The sequence below is a fragment of the Apodemus sylvaticus genome, chromosome 6 (assembly GCF_947179515.1).
Source record: "Apodemus sylvaticus chromosome 6, mApoSyl1.1, whole genome shotgun sequence".
Taxonomy (NCBI): Eukaryota; Metazoa; Chordata; class Mammalia; order Rodentia; family Muridae; genus Apodemus; species Apodemus sylvaticus.
This window is the reverse complement of record NC_067477.1, coordinates 119,715,936-119,740,570: the sequence shown is the minus strand read 5'-3', so window position 1 is coordinate 119,740,570 and position 24,635 is coordinate 119,715,936. Positions and strand designations below refer to the sequence as shown.

The 24,635-nt window shown below is 40.4% G+C and overlaps 1 protein-coding gene across 1 annotated transcript in view; it reads left to right on the top strand.

Annotated features, from left to right (window-relative positions):
• Window positions 1-24,635, top strand: part of Babam2 (BRISC and BRCA1 A complex member 2) — a 376,664-nt gene that overhangs the window by 69,819 nt on the left and 282,210 nt on the right. The window contains exon 4 of the mRNA XM_052186334.1: window positions 16,269-16,363. Within this exon, the coding sequence (XP_052042294.1) occupies window positions 16,269-16,363 (95 nt within the window). The remainder of the gene's footprint in view (window positions 1-16,268; window positions 16,364-24,635) is intronic.

The following is a 24,635-nucleotide window of genomic DNA, read 5'->3' as shown; positions in this document are numbered from 1 at the left end:
TTTTGTCCAACCCACTCACTATTGTTATTGATGTTTAATTGATCCACCTTGTTGAAGCGACCCGAAACCCTTAGATTCCCCCCATTTCTGGCATGACTAACTGTCTCAGCTCATCCTGTCCCTTCTCTCCCGGGCCTCAGGCTTGCCTTTTCCCTTCTGCTCTCATTTCTCACAGATTTAGCCCCTTGTAGGAGAATCACTGGCCTTTGCAAAATCACCTGGCTCTAGTTAGTCAGGAGATGGGTCTCTTCAGGGCCCAGGCCCGGCCTTTGGTCGGTCTGCCAGGCAAGTTTAATAGCCTAACCCCTTTTTGTTTATTTGTTTTAAATTTCTCTGTTTGGTCAGTGTTTTGGATCCTTCCTTTCCTTGCCTCTGGGTACAGCGTGCTGCCTTCTTCAGTAGTTGTGGGGTAGAAACGGAAGCATCATGTCCTTTATACTGAGTGCTGTTTCCTGTGGGGACACTGAGTGAGCAAAACCAGCCGAGAGGTAATTGTGAAAACTCACACAGGGCTGTGGTGTGTGATATTAAAGCTTCTATTTTTCTAAAAGGAACAGATATTTCTTTATCAAGAAGCCAGACTTCCTGCTTTAGATTGGATTCTAGAAACAGGAGACCCCAGACAAGGACTTGGGTGTACGTAATTTGTCTGCGAGATGATTTCTGAAGGCCAAGAAGTACTGCTGTTCAACTTGCTTCCTCCGGCCGTGATAACACCAGGACCAAAAGCAACTGGGGGTGCGGGGGAGAAGGGTTTCTATTTGGTTCACAGTTCACCATGAGACACATCAGGACAGGAACTGAGGAAGAGACCCTAAGAGGACACATGTTTGGCTCGCTCCCTGCCTTCTGCTTTGTTTCCTTGGGCAGGCCAGGAACACCTGCCTAGGGATGGCACTGTGGATTGGCTAGCCCCTTCTACATCAATAATCAGTCAGGACAGTCTCACAGACATGGCCACAGGCCAGTGTGATGTGGATTAACTCCTCAGTAGAGGTTCCTCTTGCCCAGTTGTTTCAAATTGACAGGAAGAACTACCAGTACAACTGGGGAAGAGAGAAAGGATGGGGGGAAGATTGTTGCTGTGGATGAGTGAGATTCAATTTCATTGGACACTTAGTAACTGTGTAGGACTTGTCTGGAATTGTTCCAGGGTAAAGAAGTTCATGTATCTGTTCTTAGGGCCTTCGCTATCAGACAATCCAGTCTCAGACTCCCCCTCTCACCCTCCGTCTCTCCCTCCCTCTTTCTCTCCCTCCTGTGTCCTCCCTCCTCACTAGCTGGCGTGTTGTAAGCCATAGAAAGTCCTGAACTGACTGACAGCTAGTTTATCTGACAGCTAGCTCATAGCAGCAGCTTTTTCTTAAGCACAAGTGTAGAGTTCAGTGAGGAAAGGATGTGACTTTGCCCTCAAGGGACCATTTGCCAATGTCAGTTTTGATTATTACAAAGGAGGGATGAGAAGAGTCCCTGGTCAGCATGTGGTAGGTAGAGGCCAGGGATGCTACTAAACTTTTCCGTGTGTAGAACAAGCTTCTGCAGCAAAGACATATGTGTCCCCAAATATCAGCTGAGGTGTGACTGAGAAACATTGGTGATAGATCTGGTGAGTTCACTCACTGCTAATTGCAGATAACACCATTATCTTCCACCACCCATATACATACATGCATTCGCACACGTGTGCGCCCACACATGCGCACATGCACATGTGCATACACTTCTATATTTATAAATTTAAATCTGGACTCTGCATCTGAGAGAAAACATGCAATATTATGAATATGGCTTGTTTCATTTAACAGAATGGCCTGTAATTCCATTCGAATTCCTGAAAATGTCATCATTTTATTTTTCTTTACAGCTGAATACAACTCCATTGTGTCTATGTACCATACATGACCCTTTTGTTCATTTGTTCCTGGGTGTCTAGACTAGATCCTTTTCTGTTTGTTATTTCTTGCCTATTGTCAGTAGTGCAGAAGAAACATGGATGTGCACGGAGCTCTATGGTGCTGACAGGTAAACCCAGGAATGGTATAGCTGGGTGGGCTGGAAGTGCTAATTTAGTTTTCGAGGGCCTTCCATACTGGTGAATGGTTTCCAGAGTGCCGGCTCCAGCCGATAGCTGACATTCCCACCAGCAGTGTGTAAAAGTTCCTCTTCCCTGAGTCCTCACCAACTGTTCCTGCCGTTTGTTTCCTTGATGGTAGCTGTTCTGACTGGGGCAAGACAGAATCTTGCAAAGCACCGTGAGTTTGCTTTTCTCAGTTTAAAAAAAGGAAATCTACCTATAAAAATTGGAATAATTATACAACAAATATAAGTTTTATATAATTTATTGGTTGTTAACATTTTGCCATTAAACTCTCTGTTCTCACAGATGTGTATTTATAAGCAGATATGAATATACAGTTATATCTTTCTGTGTTTTTTCACAGAACTGTTTTTAAAGTAATCTGAAAATATGTTCATATTTCACCCCTAAATACTTTAGTCTGAATTTTTCAAAGAAAGAACAGATTTTAACCTGAAAAATCTCAGGGCTGGTGTCATCATAAGGAAATTTTAAGTAGTTACAGTGGTCTTTCTTCCTTTTGCTCTCTTATGTTTTTATCTTATTGTTTTATTTGTACAGGGTCTCACCATATAGGCTAGACTGGCATCAAATTCTAGAACTTCCTGCCTCAGCTTCCTGAGTGTTGGTATCTCGCTGGGCTCAGTAACAATCTGGTAGCTCTCTGGAGGTGATCAAACGGTGCCTATTGCTATAGCTAGTTAATATTCTTTAATCTAGGGTAGTTTGTGTATCTTAAACTTGTGTTTTTTTCCCTTAAAATGTTAGCAGCTTTAGAGAATCCAAGCTTGTAGGTTTCTTGGCTCTCTCAACCTGATGTGGGTTTTTCTCCGCACAGTTTATTCAGGTGAAGCATTTGGTCACACATTTGTAGCAGATCGTGGTGCACCCTTCAGTGCTTGACCGCGTGCTTCAATCTAGATGGCTTCTTCCAAAGTTTTCCAATACGAAGATACTCCCTTTATAGTTAATTAGTAATTTATGAAGTGACTTTAAGATTGTATATGATCCTCTAGTAACATTATGTTGGGTGGTTTTAGTAGGCTCTGATGGTCCCATCTTGAATTATTTATTTTTGTCTGTTTATAGTTGTTGTTGTTGTTGTTGTTTTTTAAATATTTTGTGTCTCCTAGATTACAAGGTGCATTGGGACTGTATAGTATGGTATGAAGTGTTCCCTAAAATGTTCCTAAGTTGAGGCTTGGACCCAAGCTCATGGTGCTATTGAAAAGTGACTGGATTATCAGTGGGTTGATGTGCTGGTGAGTTGAGGAGGCTATCCAGAGTCAGAGCCTCCTGGAGGTGGGGACTCTGAAGGGCTTCTCTTGTTACAGACCCTTTTCTGGCTCTGTGTGGTTCCCACAGGCAAGTAGCTTTCTCTACCATTCCATCTTGTTTCTCTCTTGCCGCAGTCTAAAGTAGCGGATCCCACTGACCATGGACTGAACCCCTAAAAGCATAGGCCTGACTTGATCTGTCCTTCTTTATGACAATTTCCCAGATATGTTGTCACAGGAAAATAAAGCTCACTAATACAAGGACAAAGTCTCCTGACTCTTTCTGTGTCACTGATACTGTCTACATAGTATATATGCTTCATATTTTGAGTGACTGAGTGGACTTATAAATGAAGACTCTTTAAGAGGTGAGTATAAAGCCCTATATCCCGTCAGTTTAATGCAGATTTTTCTATTTACATTTTCCTTTTCTTCATTTTCCTCAGGCACAGAGTACTTGACTGCCATCCCCACCTCCCTACCACCTGCAATTGCTTTCCATTTCAAGACTGTTTTCTGAGACTCTTGAGTGGCAATGTTTTTTTCTTCCTTGTAAATGCAAAGCCGCTTGGCATGATTTCCTTTCCCTTATTTGTGGTCCATGTTAGACCATTAGCCAGGCATGATCCCAATACTCTGGAAGCTGAGGTGGGAAGGTGCAGACATTGATGCCTCAGTTACATAGTTACATATGAAAGCCCACCTCAATAAAAGACTAGATATAATGAAATGATCTCTCTCACAGTGATGCTTACCTTATACAAAGGGAGACGTAAGTGTGGACTAGTGCAGAGGTAGCACTGAGGTCACGGGTTTCTGGAATGTGCACAAACCTGCATCACCCTGTGCTCACAGGTCCTAACCCTGCTTGCTCTTTAGCTCAGCATCAAGAAGGTGACAACAGCAACATATCACTTGCCACTTTCCTACAGTTTTGTCTTCCCAGATTCATTTGTTTTAAAAATAAGATTTAATTCTTAACTAGTTTTTAGAATTACAGCCATCATAGAAGATGGAGACAGTTTCTTTTCTTTTTTAATGAGGTCAGTTGCATCGCAGTCATTAAAGAAGAATTGGTAATAAATTGCACTAATGAAACAGCTTGTGAATATGCATTAGGAGATTATGAAGACTAAAGCTTTCTGCAGTAGAATATTCATTGCTTATTAAAGTAATGCTAATTTATAGCAGTTGGCTTAAAATATTGTTATTTTATGCCTTGAAATAAGTATACAAAAATAGGGGTTAAAAGTTCACTTAAAACTTAGTTTAATATCTGAGGACAGGTCATTCTGTGCCTTTCTTAATTAGGCTGAATTTCTTAGAATCAGTGACATAGAAGAATCTCTCAGATACACCTGAGGTTCATGTAGCTTAGTTTTTGGAAAACTGTCCGTTCTAATCTCTGCCTGTCCTGGGCCTGGGTCTTGGTCCTCATACACGTTAGACACGTGCTTTGTCACTGAAGTCCTTAGTCTCCTTTTTACTTTGAGACAGCATATTGCTAACTTGTCCACAGTGGCCTTGAACTCGTTATCCTCTTGCCTTACCTCTTAACTATTTGGATTACAAGCATGCATCTGAAACCCTGACTCTGTAAACTTCTAAATGATCTGGTTTTTAAATTTTTTATCATTATCATTAATCATTATTTACCAAATGGAGATATGATAGGTATAGCTAAATTAGTTAGAGGCTGTCGTGTAGAATATTGCTAACAGGGTATTTAGCATCAGTGTAGAAAGTTACGGAAGAAAGTGTATTTGTAGGTATGTTTTCTCTCTCTCCTGATCTCTCCAAGTCTGGTCCAGACTAGCCTAAGACAACAATTCTCCTGCCATGGCCTCCCAGGGCCTAGTGTTATAGGCAAGCAGAACCACAGTCTTTCTTTTTCAGTATAAGAAAGAACCTTCCCTAGCCACTAATAACTGCAGAGAACAAATTGAGCTGGCAGGTGGGCTGAGCACATTTCCTGGGAACTGGTCCTGGAGAGCTGGGTGGCTGGCTGCTCTCCCACACCTTCTTTCATTCCCTTTACCTTCTTCCTCGTGCCTCAGGGTTTGCTCCTGTACTGCCCAGGTGTTGCTACTAGCCACATGTAGCAGGAGCCTTTGACCTGTGAACAGTCTGAATTGTAATGTGTGAAATACATGGCAGATTCTGAAGTGTTATCATTAAAAAGAATGTCACATATCTCATAACTTTTATGTTGATTACCTTTTTATATTGGTTATATTGATTACCTACTTTTATATTGATTATATTGTTTAATTTTATATTTGATTATTTTTATATGCTTTATTTATTAATTTAACCACTGGGATTAATTATCTGTTCAAGATAGGAAATAATAAATACCCTCTATCTTATCTTTCTCATCATTTGTAAGTAAATTCCCCCATAATACAGAACATGACTGAGAACTCTGAAGTTGGAAAAGCTTTTGACATGTGCAAGACTTTGGTATGTCTTGAAGCTACTTGAGAGAAGCCCAGCTGAACTTGTAACTCTATTATTTGATGTTTTGGAAAAGTAACTTTAAAGGGGCAGGAGGAGAGCAGAGGCTGTTGTGTATGAGAGAAGTGTCAAAGTCTAGTCACAAAAGGATGGAGGAAGGCTGTTCCGAAGAAAGAATTAGTCTGTGCCCTCATGTTGGTGATATTGTACACAGGTCTATGTGTCATAATGCAGCTGTTGTAACATCTAAAACGCACATTTACTACATATAAAAAGTTAAAATTAAATTTCATTTGTTTCTGTTTTACTCTTTGGTATTGAACTGGCTGGTTTTGTGTGCCAACTTGACACAGGCTGGAGTTATCACAGAGAAAGGAGCTTCAGTTGGGGAAGTGTCTCCATGAAATCCATCTGTGGGGCATTTTCTCAGTTGGTGATCAAGAGGGGGGGAGGGCCCCTTGTGGGTGGTACCATCTCTGGGCTGGTAGTCTTGGGTTCTGTAAGAAAGCAAGCTGAGTAAGTCAGTAAGAAACATCCCTCCATGGGCTCTGCATCAGCTCCTGCTTCCTGACCTGCTTGAGTTTCTGTCCTGACTTCCTTTGGTGATGAACTGCAATGTGGAAGTGTAAGCTGAATAAGCCCTTTCCTCCCCAACTTGCTTCTTGGTCAGGATGTTTGTGCAGTAATAGAATCCTGACTCAGACAGGTGCCATTGTCAGTCTGTTGTTGATTGAGTTAGGAATGCCAGCCCTAAATGGGAGTTGGATATAGGGATGTTACAACAGGCTGTCTATGGGTGAGTCTAACGAAACTGAAACTGAAACCCTGAGGTAGATTCCAAAATTCAGGAGAGAGGGCTATGTAGGTTAGCTGTTGTATGTAAGGGAAAGTCTGAGGTTTTAGTTGGCAGGAAGCATAATACCGCCAAAAACCTACTTCAGTTTGCCATGATATTTAGCACTAGAAGGCAGGTATCTATAACGAAGGCATGGGTGTTCCCCTGCTTAGTTGTAGATTTTATCCGTGCAGAGAGTGATGGGCACATTCAGAGTCAAGGAGCAGTGTGACTAAGTTAGATGAGGAATAGTGGAGGACACCGGCTGCACAGCTTGGCCAAGAAGTCAAAAGACTGCCTTCAGAGACTGAAGGTTATGGCATTAAAGAGAAAGTTACCTTGTGAACTCTTAAGAACAAGTGGATAGAGTTTTTTTGGGGGGAGAGTGGAATTTAAATTTCAGCATAGGGAAGTATCTTGTAGTTGAAGCTAATTCTTAGAAATGAACCACCTCTTCAGTTTTCTGTAAAACTCTGCTGCTTCAGCCTGCCTTCATTTTGATTTTCTCCTTTATCCTAATGTTTTCTGGCCTGACCCTCTCTCGTCATACTTGGGTTCATATGCATGTAAAGAGCAATCTAGAAGACTAATCTGAACTCTTTATTGCCACTGCACTTACTCACAGTCACTCCTGCTGGGAAGCGGACAGAGCAGCCTGGGCCTAGTTCACTGGGCTAGGTGGAGCCTGCCGACAGGCTGTGTTTCTTCTGTTTGGAGTGGAGTTAGAACATACGGTCTGCTTGGTTCCTTGGTGACTGCCCCACTAAGATGCCCGATGCCTTCCGGAGGTTGTCAGATGCCATGGTGCAAGTGTGGAAAGCTGCCCTGTGCCTGGAGTTCTGTGCAGTTTTAGATGTGTTACCCCAGGAAGCAGTTTTGATGCACACTTGGAAAGAAATTTTCTGAGCATTGCTGTGGTAGACCAGCAAGTTTCAGAGGGTCAAACAAGACTGAAAGTGCTTCTGTTGTTAGGTGGCCATTTCTAAAGTCTTGTGTTTCCTTGCTCTCTCTCTTTTAACCTCACCTCAGATCACCTCCCCTCCTATTTTTATTTCTTTGTTCTACTGCCTACTCTTGGTTTTTATGACAGGTTGAAGTAAGCAGTGCCCAAGTCACCTGTTCTGAGTGTTCACATCCTCCCCTCCAGGGCGACATAAAGGAAACACAGTGTTATTGCCTTTCCCATGATTTGTGTGTCTTTATGTCCCTACCAAGTCGGCCTCGAGGGCAGGTGCTGTGCTTTCTACTTCCTGTATAACTCCCAGGTGTCCTGAGTGCGCATCTGTGCGGAGAGTGCTTTTAATAACTGTTCTTGACTGATTTACTCACTGTTCTCCATAGCAAGAACACTGCCACGCAGCCCTTCAAGGAGCCCTCTGGGCACCGAGGCAAATGTTTCAGGAGGTTTCCCTTTGAGGCCTGGAGTTGGACTCTGAGAGTCAGAAGAGCTTGAAGTATCAAAAAGCATTCCAAAGGCTTGTTTTCAAAATAGCCATACAATATTTTTGCTGTATCCAATATCGCAAATACTACTTCTCTATTACATATTTCTCAAAAGATGCTTTCAGTTAGGGTATAATTATTTGGTATACAATATTCCTCTTTTGGAAAGAAAACTTTACTGTGAATTTAGATGTTTTTCTTTGTCTTAAACAAAAAAAAATAACTAAAATTTAATGATACATTTTAAACATTTTTAGTACTTTTTTTTTAAAGATTCATTTATTTATTTTATATATGTAAATACGCTGTAGCTGTCTTCAGACACACCAAAAGAGGACATCGGATACCATTACAGATGGTTGCGAGCCACCATGTGGTTGCTGGGAATTGAACTCAGGACCTCTGGGAGAGCAGTCAGTGCTGTTAACTGCTGAGCCATCTCTCCAGCCCCTTTAGTACTCCTTTAAAAAGATATTTATGAAAATTTTTAAAAAGTTAAAATATTTTATAAGTATTCATATAAAGATAATTTCTACTTTCAAAAAGAGACCATTGTAGAGTTCTTTAGGTATGAGCTCCTAAAGTTGCATTTTCAACATGAGTTTATTTACAAAACTAGATTTACCCACAGCCACACAGTAAACATTTTATAATTTATTTGTGTTTAAGATCATATTTCTTGAAAGTGGGACAGTTTTTTTGCATCAAACTAGAAAAATAACAGCTTAATTGAATATAATTCACATACCATACAATCCACCCTTTAAAGTGTATGATCTAGTGGGTTCAGTATAGTCACAAAATTGTGCAACCAGTGCCACTAATTCTCCATTTCCATCACTACAAAGGGAAATCTAAGTGTTGGCATTCACTCTCTTTCTCCTATCCCCAGGCACTCACCAAGTTACTTCTGCCTCTACATTTGTATATTTTGAACATTTCATATACATGAATAAGTGACCTTCCCCCATCTTTAAATCTTAGTGTTAATGATTTCAAAGTTGATCTACATTGTAGCATGTATAATAATTAAAGATACTCCTCTCTTTTTCTGTCTCTCTTTCTTTATATTTATTATTCATTCTTCAGTTGATGGACATTAGATGTTTATACTTTTCGGCTTTTATGAATTATGCTTGTCTGGACATTCATGTGCATGGTTTTAGGCAGATGTGGTTTCAGTTCTCTTGAGATCCCTAGGAGAAGAGCTGCAGCATCCAAAGGATAACTCTATGTTTACCTCTCTGAGGAACTGCCAGGCCATTCAGATGTGTCATTTTGTATCTGGCTTGCTATGTTATAATGCAGCCTTTGCATTACTTGTTATTGTCTATCTTTTTTGTTATGGGCATCCTAGTGAGCGGTGACATGGTATCTCATTCTGATTTTGATGATATCTCTCCCTGATGACTCATTGAACATTTTATGGGCTTTTTGGCCACTTGTAAGTGGAGAAACTTCTCATAACAGTCTTTCCCAATTTAAAATTTAAGCTGACTTGTTATATACTTCTGTATATATTCTGTATATTATTTACCAGGTATGTTGTTTGTCAAATTTTCTCCCATTGTATGGGCTTTTTACTTTCTATATAGTGTTCTCTGAAGGACAATAGCTTTTAATTTTGATGACGTCTGATTTACCTTTATAAGTATTGTTGCTTGATTTCCTTTTAGATGGAAGAAATTATTAGTGCTTTCCAGAGAGATAGAATCAACATAATACACAGATATACAGAGGAGATTTATTAGTATTAGGGGAACTGACCTATGTGAGCATGAAGGTTGGGAAGTTTTATGACAGACTGTCTATAAAGTATAGTTGCAGGATGGATGCTGGCCTGAAGTATGGCCAGGTCCATTTAGAAAGCCCCGGAACTGGAGATCAAACAATACCATTCTCAGGTTGAGGACAAAGGCGGGAGACCCCAGAGGATGCTGGGGTGAGTCCTCTAGGCTCTCCCCACTTCGTCCACTCACACTAACATGCTAGCTTCCTGTGGACACTTCCATGTAGACACACCTCACACCCATGCTGTAACAGTTTCCCAGCTATTCCTTCCTAAAGTAATCACTACAGAAATGCCTGCCTGATCCAGTGCTTTGAGGATTTATTCTTAAGCTTCCTATAGTTTTTTTTTTTAATTTTTGTTATTAACTTTAGACCTTTTATCCATTTTGTATTAGTTTTTTTACATTATGTAAAATTAGGGCCACTTCATACATTGGCTGTCCAGTTGTCTCAGTGATATCTTTTGGGCTATCTAGAGAGTTAGCCATGAAGTTGAAAAGATACTTTAAAAAGATTTTATTTGTATTGTTATCTATGCATACAGGTGTTGCTATGCATGAGCATTTGTCCCTTGTGCGTGGGTGCAGGCAGAGACCAGAAGAGCATGTATGATCCGCTGGAGCTGGAGTTAGAGGTGGTTCTGAAGCGCCCCGCGTGGGTACTGGCGACTGAACTCAGTCCTCTTAGAAGAGCAGTATGCTCGGCGTCATCTTAGTTACGTTTCTTTTCAGTGCTTGAGACCGGATTCAGAGCTTCCCGCATTGGGCAAATGGCAAGTCCTTTACTGCTGAGCACCCTTAACCCTTATCATTTTGTCTTGGGGGTTGGGGTGTGCAATATCTTATTACAGGGCCTGGACTAGCCTAGAAATTGGTATGTTGCCTAGGCAGCCCTCAGATTTACACTCTTCCCAAGTCCAGTTATTGTTATGTTCTGTAGCCAGTTTTTGTTTGTTTGTTTTGTTTTTTGTTTTTTGGATTTGGTTTTTTTCAAGACAGGGTTTCTCTGTATAGCCCTGGCTGTCCTGGAACTCACTCTGTAGACCAGGCTGGCCTCGAACTCAGAAATCCGCCTGCCTCTGCCTCCCAGAGTGCTGGGATTACAGGCGTGTGCCACCGCTGCCCGGCTGTTCTGTAGCCAGTTTAACAGATTTTTTTTTTTTTTTAATTCTGACTTTTGAGACAAGGGCTATTTATATATGCAGCCCAAGGTGGCCTCAAAATTGATGTTAGCTCATGCTGACCCCCCAACCCAGGATTCTCTTTCCTGAGCTTCCAAAGGGTCTGGGATTGCAGGTGTGTGTGTCACAACACCCAGCTTCAAGATGAAGGGTTAAGTGTCTGTTTTAGTGTTGTTAGCGATAGTCGCGGCACTCTGAGTGTGTGAACACACTTGATACCATTTGCTCCTGCTTGTTTTCTCTCCCCAGACACTGCTCCCACCATTCTGCTTCCTATAAAGCACAATAGTGTCTGTCTTTTAATTAGTTTAACTTGCCACAGTGCCTTTAGACTTCATCCACGTTGTAACGTTTGTGAGGATTCACTTTCTTTTAAGGCTGAATTATATTGCACATACGGCGTGTTTGTTCATTCGTTTGTTCCTTCGTCGTTCATGTCTCATGTCTGCTGGAAATGATGCTGCCATGAAAGCAAGTATTTGAGCCCTTATTTTTAATTTGGGGCCTACAGCGTATAAAGTTTATATTTCCTTAAATTTATTCCTAAACAATTATATTCTTAGAAGTGAGAATTTTTAATCATATGATAATGTATGTTTAATTTTTAAAGAGCCACTATTCTGTTTCCCACAGCAGCAACATCCTTTGCACTCCCACCAACACTGCTCAGGGATTGGCTTTCTCTGCATCTCCCCGTCACTGTTTTTGTTTTTGTTTGTTTGTTTTAATAGTTGCTACCATAAACTGTGCAAGAAAGTAACATGACTTATATTGGGGATATGAATTTCCTTGTAGCTCTGTAAAGAAGTTGGCCCTAAGAGTGAAAGTTTTTTTTTTTTTTTTAAATTTCATTTCACTTATTTATTTAAAGAGATGGTGCCATATAGCCGGGACTAGCTTAGAACTTGTTTTGTAGCTGAGATTGCCTTGAACTCCCAATCTTTCTCCAGCCGTTCCTCAGGTGCTACTTTATAGGCATGTACCACCAAGGCCTGCACAACCCTGCATTGCAGTTTGGTTTCTATTGGTTGATGTCTGCTGATGTCCGGCATTACATTCCCTAGTTGTTGTGACTGTGTTTGTGACAGCCTTTGAGACATAGGAATCCTTGTTTTGTCTTCTGTTGGTTGTTGTTGTTGTTGTTTCATTCCTCTGCCTTTGCCTTGATTTCCAGAGTCTGTTGGGCTATCTAGAGGTCTTACATTTCTATGTGACCTTTGGAATTGGCCTTTAAATTTGTGCGGAGAATCTGTTGGGGATTTTGTGTGAGTTGTATGAAATCTGTAGATCAGTGTTGCCTCTTAGCGTCATTATTGTTCTGATATGTGAAGATGTATATCCGTTTACATAGGCCTTTTGTAATTGATTTTTAACAGTTTTATGGTTTCCAGTGTATAAAGTTTCTATTTCCTTAAATTTATTCCTAAGCAAATTTTTTATGCTACTGTAAGTGGAATTGTTTTCTTAATTTAATTTTGGGATTTTTTCCGTGCTAGTATACAGAAATGGAAGTTTTTGTTTGGTTTTTCTTTTTTCTTTTATTTATCTTATGTCTGGAAACTTCTCTGAAACTGCTTATTAGTCCACATATTATTTTTTTCTTTTTGATTTCTTAAGATTTACCATATGTAGAACTAAATCACCTGTGGGATGTAGTAGGTTTAGTTTTTTCTCTCCTTCCAATATGGATTCTTCTTCTTTCTGCCCTGGCTAGAGCCTCCTCTCCAACACTGAACAGCACCAACAAGACTGGGTTTCCTGTGATTGCAGCTCTAGTGTTAACTGGTCTGGAGATAGGTATTACTGTTCTTTTGGGAAGTTAAAAATTTAGATTTTTGACTTCCTCTGGTAACTAAGGCAGTGCAGTTTCTTGTAACTGATTGGTTGATTGACTGATCTTAGTACTAGAGTTTGAATCCAGGGCCTTGTATCTTCTGGGTGAGTGGTTTTCCACTGAGCCCTGCTCTCAGCCTTTTTGTTACTCGAGTTCCCAGTACTTGTAACTTGGTGTTTCCCAAATTTTCTGATACCTATGCTCTATTAACTTAATGAGAAATACCCTAAAAGCGATTAAGTAAGCAATCTTAAAGACATTTCCAGTGAGTCAGTCCAGTGAGTGTGCTTTCCTTAGGGATTCTTGCTTGCCAGTATATGTGGATAGAATAAGTATTGAGGACACCATACTGTCTTTTCTGGAGACTCTTATCCATGGCTTGGACAGATGCCTTAGCACTTTGGAAGTTTAGAATTCATAGGATGTAGTTGGTAGTTGGAGATAGTGATAGTGACAGTTTGCATAGGAGATGGGGGTTGTATTACCTTTGATTGTTTGATTCTGCACCCAACTCCTGTCGGGTACATTTTCTTACTTAAACATAGTCCCCTCTGGGAGCTCTGGAGGTAACACTGCTGTGCTTTGTAATTTACTCCGGACTTTATCTGTACTTAGATATCTGTTCAAAGAAGAGAGGACCCTGTTCGTATTCCCAGCATTGCTGAAATAGATTTTTTTTTTTTTTTTTTGTGAGCTGCACTTTGCCTTGTAAGAGACATGAAGTGAGCCTAAGAGCCTGCTCTCTGGGTGCTTGTAATACATGTGGGAAGATCAGCATGTCTGCCTACCATAGTCTGTATATAGGCATTTCTGTGTGTTCCTCTTTTTGTTTTCTTTTTTGGTTAATCTTTTAAAAATTGAAAATAGTGATTTCCTCATCCAATATATTTTGATTACAGTTTCACCTCTCCCAAAGCCTCTCAGATTCTCCCTCCTCCTCACCCACCCAAATCCCAAATCCACATCCATTCTACATTCTTGCTTTTTCTCATTGGAACATAAACGAGTACCTAAAAAAAGCAAACCAAAACAAAAACAAACAATAAACAAAACAAAGCATAACAGAAAAACAATGAACAGGAAAAAAAAGAGCCAAAAGGGGAAAGAGCACAAGAAACACACGTAGACAGAGACAAACACATTTGTCCACAGAAACTGTGTACAATCAGAGGAAGCCATACTGTATCAGGGAGGATCAACCTGTAAGGGATGGGGGACACCAGACAAAGCAGGTGAGATGAAAATACTCTCCAGAAATACTATTGAGTTCATTTTGTGTTGGCTGTCTGTCTATGCTGGGCCTGGGGCCTGCCATTAAGTGTGCTTTGAATCTCCTGAAGACACTGTTGGGGAAAACTTATTTTATTTTATTTTATTTTATTTTATTTTATTTTTTATGAGTGGTTATCAATTGAAGATTCAGCTTTTAGCTTAGAGGTGGGAGCTTATGCCCTTCCCCTCTCAGCAGTGACACTCCATTTGGCTTAGGCCTACACAGCCCTGCACGCTGCCATGGCCTATGAGCTAATATGTATGTCAGTCCTGTTATGTCCAGAAGGTTCTGTGTGTTATCTTCAGCACTTACTGAGCCCCTTGAAGGTAAGTATTTTTGATTTAACAGTGTGTGCCCAGTGCCTCATATGCAGCCTCTGTTTATTATAACTTTTAAAAATAATAGATCCATAAAACAGTCTAAGCCTGTAACCAAATATGCAAGCCGTGTTGTAGCCAAGCAGTATTGATGAATTTCAGAATTAACATTGATCAATATTTTGCAGATTTATGAGGGGAGGCACTGTGCAGGAGAAGGTAATATGAGTGGGCTCATGGGTAGTGTAGGGGCTGCGTGAGAGCAGAGCCATTGGAGGTGGGTACTGTATTATTTGGGAGGCATTGAGTAGATCATAATGGCCAGAGTATGGTTTGTATTGGCTTGTGGACTGACAAGGAGGGTGGGTAAATAGGGAGGAACATCTTATCTGGGAGGGTGCAAGTACCAGATTGCAAGGTTTGCCTTTCCTATATTGAACATTAGATAATTACTGAAATTTTCTGAGTTACAAGTTTTCTGACAATATAGTATTTTAATAAGATTTACTTGGGGAGTAGTGTATGCTGTGGGTGGAGGGCAGCTGGTACTAGGCTACTCTGTAAGAAGGTTTCAGTTCTTTATTAGTAGAATTCTTTGGATTTAGTGCCTAATGTAGGCCCCAGAACAAAGTCCAGTTCAGTTCATTATTCAGTGAAAGTAGAAGTGTGTAGACCTGGTGATGTAGACAGACCTGTGGGCAGGACAGAAGTCCACGTTCGTTCCTTTGGAGGAATAATTGAGATGGCTTGTGTTGTAGAGTGTGAGTGCTTGGACCATCATGATGACATCCTTAAGCTTCTGAGCCTGGTATGAAATGCTTCATGCATAGACATGGAAGGGCTCAATGTGGAACTGAAGCCAGAATGTTTCATTTTGGGTCACATCTTATCCTTTGGACAGTGCAAGTGAGTGGACTGACAACTGTGTTGTATGTAGGAGTTGTGTATGTGCAAAGAAATATACACACCATGATATACTCACAGCCCAGTGTATGTTAGATTGCCTACAACTAATCTGCTTATTAGTAAATATGAGCAGAAAGTTGGGGGCTAATTTTTTGGCTGAGTAGAGAGAACACAGGAGAATACAGGATGAGTAAAGGGAGAGAAAGAACAGGAGACCTTAGACCACTGGTGTGCTCATGGGACCCTGCAACTTGTTATGTCTGGGAATATCACCACTACCAACACCACACTTGTGTGTGCTTGTTGAGTGCCGCCATTCTGAATGCCACATATGGTGCCAAGCACACGTGTCTCCTTCACACAGTAAGTCTATCTGCTGTGGCAGCAGCACAGTACTGCTGGTGTTCTGATAGAGGGTGAGTGCTCAAAGCCTTCCTAAGGTCTCGTATGTAGCTGGGGCCTATTTGACGTCAAGGCAAAATGCCCTCCCCATTATTTCAAAGGTGTGTGTGTTTAATTTCTAGAGGGCAAGGACTGTGTTTCCACAGGATCAGTTTTCAGTAGAGGCGTCTTGATTAGCAGGCAGTGATTGGATAGTTGTGTTTCCTGTAAAAAACAATCAACACATGCGTTTGTGGAGCCGCTGCTGCTTTCCTCCTGGGGTATTTATAGTCACAGTGTAGAGCACTCTTTTGATTGCTTATTGTGGATGGTAATTTCAAAGAGGATATCAGTTCTTTTATCTGAAGAATTAATCATTCAGAAAGAACTTTTCAAATTTGTTTCTTAAACTAAATATAAATTTAAGTTCTTGATGCATTTTTCAGAATGCCCATTTGCAGGGACTAAGAAGAGCTTGTCATTTTCCTACCTTTCAGGGGACATAATTTTCAATGCTCAGTACCCAGAGCTGCCTCCTGACTTCATCTTTGGAGAGGACGCTGAGTTTCTGCCAGACCCCTCCGCTCTGCACGTGAGTACTGCAGGCTCACTCTCATGGCCTTTGTGGAAAAGAAAAAAAAATTGGCATTTGGTAATTGCTTAGTCAAACGTGGTTTTCCCTCTCTGTGGAATAAATGCAACTCTTCATATGCCAAAATCCTTAAAGAGGAGAGGTTTTCATTGGAGTTTTACTCTGGGACCATTTCACATTACGTCTACAGTATTGGTTGAAATAATTTTTCTTCAACTCTAAGACACATCAACATTTTCTTTGTTTCACTGTGATCGTCCATGCCTGCAGTCAGGTTCTCCAGTGTTTAATAACATTTCAATAAGATTGAGGAGAGTTCACGAAGACTGGTAGCAAGACAGTTACTGGCTTTTTAGGTCTTTGTTGTTGTTGTTGTTGTTGTTGGTGGTGGTGGTGGTGTTGAAATGAAGTGGCAAATTTGGACATTATTTTGTTGCCTCATAAGGGGAAAGACTAGACTGAATGTTCTGTATTAAGCCACCCCCCCCAACCCTGTAGTTAAAATATATTTCTGGAATTAAAGCAAGAAGACTTACTGTTAGAGAAAAGGGATGGTGGCATCTGTCTGAGCACACACATTTGTGTAATGGTTGGGTTTGTGCATGATCGACAAAGAAGAGGTACCATTTTGTCTGTTCTTTCTTTCATTTTCCAGAGTCAGATCTGCTGTAACAGCTATACTCTTCAATGATGTTTAATTGTTGATTAAAACTATTTTCTTAGTTTGTTTTCTGGATTTTTTGGGGGGGGGGTTCACTAAAAACGTGTATTTGATGTTTTGATGACTTACTTTGAAAGTTCCCCCTTTCCTCCACCTCCCATTTAAAGGCGAGGTACTAAAGAATTACATTAACATTTCACACAGCTGTGAGGATTCTGTTAGCATAAGTTTGTTGTAAGGTTTTTTAATAATTGTACATAAACTTTTGTTTGATTAAAACGTTTCTAGTTAAATACTTCCTCCTTAGAAGTCATTGTATTGGTATTTACCCCATGTTAAGACTGAGAGGCCCACCTGCAGTAGATGAGACGGAAGCATTACTGTATAGTTCCTCCATGTCTGAAATCTGCTCAGTCGAGGGAGGCCTACATCATATGCCAAAGAAATATTATAGCCTAAGTGTTCCTGGAATTCACAGAAGGTGATCAGAGAAAGCTTTGTAGAAGGGGTGATGTTTGTCTTTGTCCTTCAAGAGAGAAAGAAAGGTATGAGATAATTCAAGTAGGTGAGAGACTGATACTGACTGGAGGAAGCTGTGGTTCATATGATGTGTTGTAGAAAAGGGTACTGATGCAGTTGCTGAAGTACTCATTAATGTAAAACAGCTACGAAGGCTAGGTGCATTTGCTGTCTTAGCTAGGGTTTGCATTACTATGATAAAACAGCATGATAAAAGCAACACTGGGAGGGAAAGTAGTTTTTGCTTGTTTGTTTTAATCTTATAGTTTATAATCTATCATCCAGGGAAGCCCGGTGAGAACCTAAGGCAAGAACTTGGAGGCAGGAACTGATGTAGAGGCCATGAAGGAGTGTCGCTCATTGGCTTGTTCTTCATGACTTGCTCCACCTGCTCTCTTACACACGCAAAGCCACCTACACAGAGATGGGACCACCCATTATGGTCTGTGCTCTCCTGCATCTGTCATTAGTCAGGAAAATGCCCCACAGGCTTGCCTAGTGACCATTCTTATGGAGGAAGTCTCTTGGTTGAGAGTCCCTCGTCCCAGATAGTTCTGGCTTGTGTCCTGTAGACATAAAAGTCGCCATCCCAAGGACATTGGAGGAGGGCATCAAATGCTGGGCCAAGAGCCACTGAAAGAAGAACAGAAGGAGAACTACCTCATGGAACTGTGTTCCATGTGATAGCAACGGAGAGAGAAATCTATGATCAGAACTGAATATTGTTGAAAAAAAAATCTAAGGAGAGAGAAAGCGTCGGGTTATGCAAGAGAGATAGAGCACTGGGGTAAAAACGATAAGAAGTGTTCACAGCCTAGTTTTGGAATTGACTTTACAATTTGCAGTGTATGTCTTCGGTATTGGCAAGCGGGATGAATGGGGAATTTAAGAGCTAGAAAGGGCTCTGAGATTCATCTTACTCCACTCTTCTATTTTTGTACTGAAGAAAAGCTGGTAGATTTATAGAATCCTGTAGCAGAGCTGATATGGTAATTCCATTCTTCTGATGATGCTTCATACTTGAGTGAAGCTATCATAAGTGCTTTTGAGAAATGAGCTGAAAAAGGACAGCGTCAGTCGGAGGAGGCAAACAACAGTGTACTAGATCCAAGAGGAGTGGATTGAGGACCTCAGGAAGGCACACTTCATGGGTAGTGGGTTAGACCTGCACAGCAAAGCAGTCAGAGCACACTCTTAAAGGGGCACACTTGATATCTGTTTTGTTGAAACACCAAGACAGGACACACTGTTAATGTGACCTCTAGTAGCCATTTCTGTAGGCACAGCCTGCTCAGGGACTCGCCGCCACTCAGTGTTAATAGGTTTGCATTTAGTTGTGTATTCCACCCCCCATCCTCTCTTGATGTACTGGTCATGCTGACTTGTCTGCACGATGAATGAAAGGGAACCACATCTTATTACCCGTGGGTTGGGAAGCAGAACCAGTGTCTGGACTTCTCAAGATTTTTTACTAGAGTCCCTACCAAGTATAGAAGGGGCTTTGCAGCCTCACAATCTGGGACCAAGGACATACTTGCCAAAGCTTGTTCTTTGGCAAGTATGAAATTTGCCTTAAGTTAATTATTAAAATTCATGAAAAAATTACATCTGATTTTGTGATATATTTGTGTTTTTAATGTAAAAGTATATCGTGTTATAATGATTAAGGGAAAATGAACTCTCCAATATAGTCCAGCTTGAGAAACAGTTTTAAACAAATTTATTCCATTCATTTATACTTGTTTTTCTCCAAAAAGTGGGTGACTTAAATAAGGGACACAGTTATGGGTAAGAGAAATCGATATGGGCCTCAAATGTCTGCTGAAGCTCTTCTTTAAACTCAGATTGCTCATTAAAGGAAGTGAGTTCTGTGCAGGGATCAGTTGTGTGTAAGATCCTGGAATCTGTACTGGTGCCAGAAGCATCTCAGACACCATAGAATCATGAAGACACTGAACAAAAGGCCTTAGTGGCCCCATGGCCTCTGAGTCTGGATGCATATTAGAATAATTTGGAAAGCTGGTTATGACTCTAGCTTTCCTGCTTGACCCAGAATTAGGTATCTGGAGAACCCAAAGACTCTCAGCCTTCTGGGTAGTTTTTATGTATGACTCTCAACTGTGCTGGGAACCATTGACTGACTCGTCTATGAACATTTCTAACACAGTGTCCTTCGTCTTTGCTCAACATTGCTCTACTGAAGTATGTTTTCTACTTAGGGAATAGCATGCATAAGTAAATATGCATGTAATTTTTAAGAAGCAAGTTTATTGGCACATAGTTTGTATACCGCATGATTCACCTACTTAAAGTATTAATTCAGTGAATTTTAGTATTTGTTGAATTGTGCAGTTGTCACCACAATTTAAGGCACACTGTCATCATACTGAGAAGAAATGCCAAACCTGTCAAGTTAGTTCCCTTTCCTTCTCACCCCAGACGAACACTACTTTGTATTTGTTTGTATGGATTTGTGTATTTTGAGCATCTCACGTAAATAGACATCATTTCATATATGTGTGCACATGTAGTCCTTTCTGACTCTTTTTATGTGGCATATCTTTTTTATTGTCAAGTAGTATTCCATTATGTGCGTAGGCCATGTTTTATTTATTCATTTGTCAGTTGATGGATATTAGTGTTGTTTCCATATTTTGGTTATTGAACTACTGCTTTTGTGTGGGCATCCTTGTATTTTCTTGGCTATATATCTAAGAGGAGAATTATAGGGCCAAATGGTAACTCTATATTTAACTTTTTGAATAACTGCATCAACTGTCTTCAAAATGGGTTGTACTGTTTTATATTCTCATCTAGAATAGTGTGTAAGTGTTCTTGTTCTCTGTGTGTTTACTATTATTAATATTTCTGTTTTTTAAATTAGCCATCACTGGTAGCTTTTCAGTAAACAATAGCTCCTTGTGATTTGGGTTAGTGTTGTTTTCATGATGAATGATTCGAGCCTATTTTCGTGTTGTTGGAGAAGAACTGTTGACATCTTTGCCTAATGTTACATTGTCTTTGTCCTTTCTTTTTCTAAATATATTTTTTGGTTCAAAGTTTTTTTTTTAAATCATATACATGATTGGCCACATTTTTCATTCCATTCTGTGGATTGTCCTTTTTGTTTCCTGTGTGTGTGGTGGTGGTGGTGGTGGTGGTGGTGGTGTGTGTGTGTGTGTGTGTGTGTGCACGCGCGCGCGCTAGCCTATGTGTACATTTGTGGAGTCCATTTGTTAATGTAGGCATCTTGTGTCATTCTACCATGCTTTTTTTTTTTTTTTTTTGGTCTCTCATAGAACCAGAGCTCATCATTTCTGCTGGACCCCTCTGTCTCCATCCTGTGTGCCAGGACAAAATTGCATGTGCCTGGGCCTGGCTTTTGTGTGGACCTGGGAACCTGAACTCAGATCCTCATGTAGTGGAGTTTATGCACCTTATCATCTTTAAAGAGAAGTTTCAAAGTCTGATGACTTTGTTTTCTCTTGTTGCCTGTGCTTTTGATATTTAAGAAACAATAGCCTAATATAAGATTGTAAAGATTTAATCTAATATTTTCCTTGAAGAGTTTCATTATTTTTACTGTTATAGTTGGGTATTTGTTCCCTTTTAGGTTCATTGTGTTGGTGTGAGGTTGATGCCCAGCTTTCTTTTGTAAATTTAGATGTGCTAGTACTGTTTATTAGAAAGGATGTGTTTCCCTCATTGAATTTTGTTGGCATTTTATTATCAGTAAGTTGATAGTAGTTGTGCGGGAGTATTTTGGGTTATTAATTCTATTTCACTGGTCTCTGTGTATATGTTTATAATAGTATTATATTGTCTTAATTACTGCTATTGGGTGATCAGTCTGGAAAGGAGGGAGTGGGACCTGTTCGTCGTTCTTTGCAGGGCAGCCTTAACTATGGAGGGTCCCTCTCATCGCATTGCCGCATACATAGATCAGCATGTGAATGTCTGCACAGAATCCGCCTGGGGTTTTAATACGGATCATACTGAATCTTAGGTTAATCTGGATGTTATTGTCAAGTCTTCATCATTAGGAACAATGTCTTCAATCTTTTTCAACAGAGTTTGTTATTTTGGGTGTTTGTTATTTTATACTTTTGCTTTAGTTTTTTTTGCACTGTAATAAATGGAATTGTTTCTAATTTTAGTTTCTACTTTTATATTGTGGCAATATAGAGACACAACTGATTTTTTTTAATAATGGTCATATATTGTGATACCTTATAGTATAAATTTTAGTGTGACAAATTTTACTACTGAGCAAAAAATTTTTAGATTCTTTTAAATCATTTTATTCCTGCCATTTTGAGGCAGACTAGAATGTTCGAGAAGCCAGCTCAGAGTGTATTTTGAGTTGAGATGTAATTATAAAATAGTAACACTGCTTTTCCTTTTATCTCAAAACTAAGCTGAAAGCATTTCCCAAGACAAAAATGGAAACAGCATTGTAACACACTGGAGAGTATATTGGAAAGTTGTATTTAAAGTTAATGATTGTAAATTCTATCTAGAATTACCGCATGACTTTATATTGTATAAGCTAAAAGTTTATTCACCAAACCATTTAATTAACACTTATTGAAAGTTAGGATACAGAGTTCCAGGCAATTGACTTGAGACCTGGGCTCTAGATGTGATCCTTGGGTCGTGGGGTAGACAGACCCAAGCTTTATTTTATAGCTTAGGAAAATCATAAAAATAAAACAAACAGTGCATGGTAGAGGGAAGATGCCACACGGTTTGGGGTGGCCATGGAAATTTCTCATGCTGTGGAAGCTATCCATTCCTCTTAGAGATGCTCTTTTGAGGCCCTTTGTGCTGACCATGATTAGGGAGGCTCTCGTTTGAACAGCTGTGTCCTGTTTGTGCCTTTGCTTTGCACCTTACACCAAACCATCTGCTGATACAGAGACAGTTCTGCACTGCAGGTTGGGTTTCAGGGCTCATTCTGTTCTCATGTTCCGTTCTGCTGTTCCATGTTCTGTTGTGCTGGCCATGTGTCATGCTGTGTGCATGGCAGTGAGTCTTCCATGGCTGCCTACTAATAATAAAGCCATACAAATCAACCATAGGCAAATTAGTGAAATCCTGCCTACTGGGAGCTTTTGATTGTGCACTCTGTTCAGTAATGTATAGTATAGAATTGACTTCAAAGAGTTGATTTAGGAAGGTCTGATATAGATACAGAGAAATAGGTACACTTAGGTATAATATAAAGATTGGAATAACTGTTACAAAGGAATTCTATGGGATAGTTAAATAGAGGCTTTATATGTATATGCGTACACACATACACATACATGACTCTCTATTCATATATATGTATAAGGCAGTTCTATTATAATGAGAAGAAATATTCTCCCAGGTTGGCATTTGAGTGCTAGGACTGAGTGATGGGATTTATACGCGGCTGTCTCCCAGTGGCTTCTCTGCTCTCACCTCCTTTCCCACTGTTCTTGGCTGACACCCCCACTCCCACCCCCACCCCCTGCCCCGGCTGTGTAGTTCTCTTAACTTTCTAAACACAAGGCCACCTTAGGACCTTTTCATTTGCCACCTGCTATTTTCTTTTATTCTGCCTGGAATTCTTTTCCAAGTTGCCTGAAGAGCTTGCTCCCTGGTTCCTTCCAGTCCTATATCCACAGTGCTTCTCCCTGACTCGCCTCATGAATCGGGCACACTTTCCATACCCTCTTACCTTTACCTCTCTCTTCTTTGTCACTTACTGCCTTATGATAAGTTTTAGTTGCTTGTTTGGTGTCTGTCTTTCCTAGTCTGACCAGCTTCCCTTATTTGTTTGAGTCTGATAATTGAGAGAGGGCAAGGCATTTCTTGTTAGAACAGTACACTCCTTAGTAAGCTGGGCTTACTAAGTGTTGCCCTTGTCTCTTTCCCAGAAGGAAACATTGGTTTTATTCACTACAGGGTACATAGTACATGCTTATTAAAGGAATTGGGTTCCTTTGAGATTATGTAGTTATAACCTCACTAATTTTTTAAAACTAGGATGTATACTTTTAATACACTTATAAAATATCAGGAAAAAGATTTTATCATTAGAAAAATTTGGAGATCTGAAATCAGTTACCAGAACTTCTAAAGCAATGCTTTTCAGCCCAGTCTTGCAACATTCTGTGGTATGCTCAGCTGCCTCCAAGACTGTTTTGAAATTCTTTTCCCCAAAGTAATAATGATAATTCATTTTAATTCAAAATAAAGTTGCATAAAGGAGGAAAGTTGGATCATGCATTTGAGTGAGAAGAGCACGTGGCAATCCTAGGAGGAGGGGAAAGCAGCGCTGTCTGACTTCCCGGACAGTGAGCTTGATCTAGTGCCTCAGACAGGCTCTTCAGCACAGCCACACTGACACTACTGAGGCTTGGGCCTCAGTGGCTGTTTGAGTCCTCCGTTGATTGTTCTGCTTGCATTGCATGTGAGTTGGCTCAGACATCTAGCTTTTCTTCCTTTGCTCCTCATGGTGCTGTCTACAAATGACACTTTTTGAATAGGTCCCTCTAAAGTAGTTACCTGCCCCTGTATACTTGAAATATATGCCCCAAGTGTACCGAGCTAAAGTGGACTGCATGTCCCACTACTGAAACATGGCAAATGGGCAGATGAAAACCTGGATCCTTCCAAGTACTTGGACCTATGACATGTTTAACATGGGAGACTCTCATTTTTCACATTTTTATTCCATACTATTTCATGTGTCATTTGAGACTCATAAAGGACTTGTCTTTGCCCCTCAAGCTGTACATAGTGCTTAAGACAGATAAGAAAGAGATTTGCACGGTGGGCTGGGGTGGTAACTGCAGGTAATAGCACAGCTACTGTGGGAACAAAGAGCAGGATGCATTTTTCCAGATCTGTGTATGCACATAAGCCTTGGGGCCTTAGAAACGTGTCAGTGAGCGTCTGCTTATTTGTACTGTTTTCAGTGCTGGGGACTGAACCCAGGGCCATGTGCTGCCTAGGCAAGCGTTGTACTCCTGAGCTAGCCCCTCAGCTGAATGTTCATAAGACTACTTTAATGTAATTATTAGTGATGAATAACAGAGAGACGAGAACATAAGACCAAAT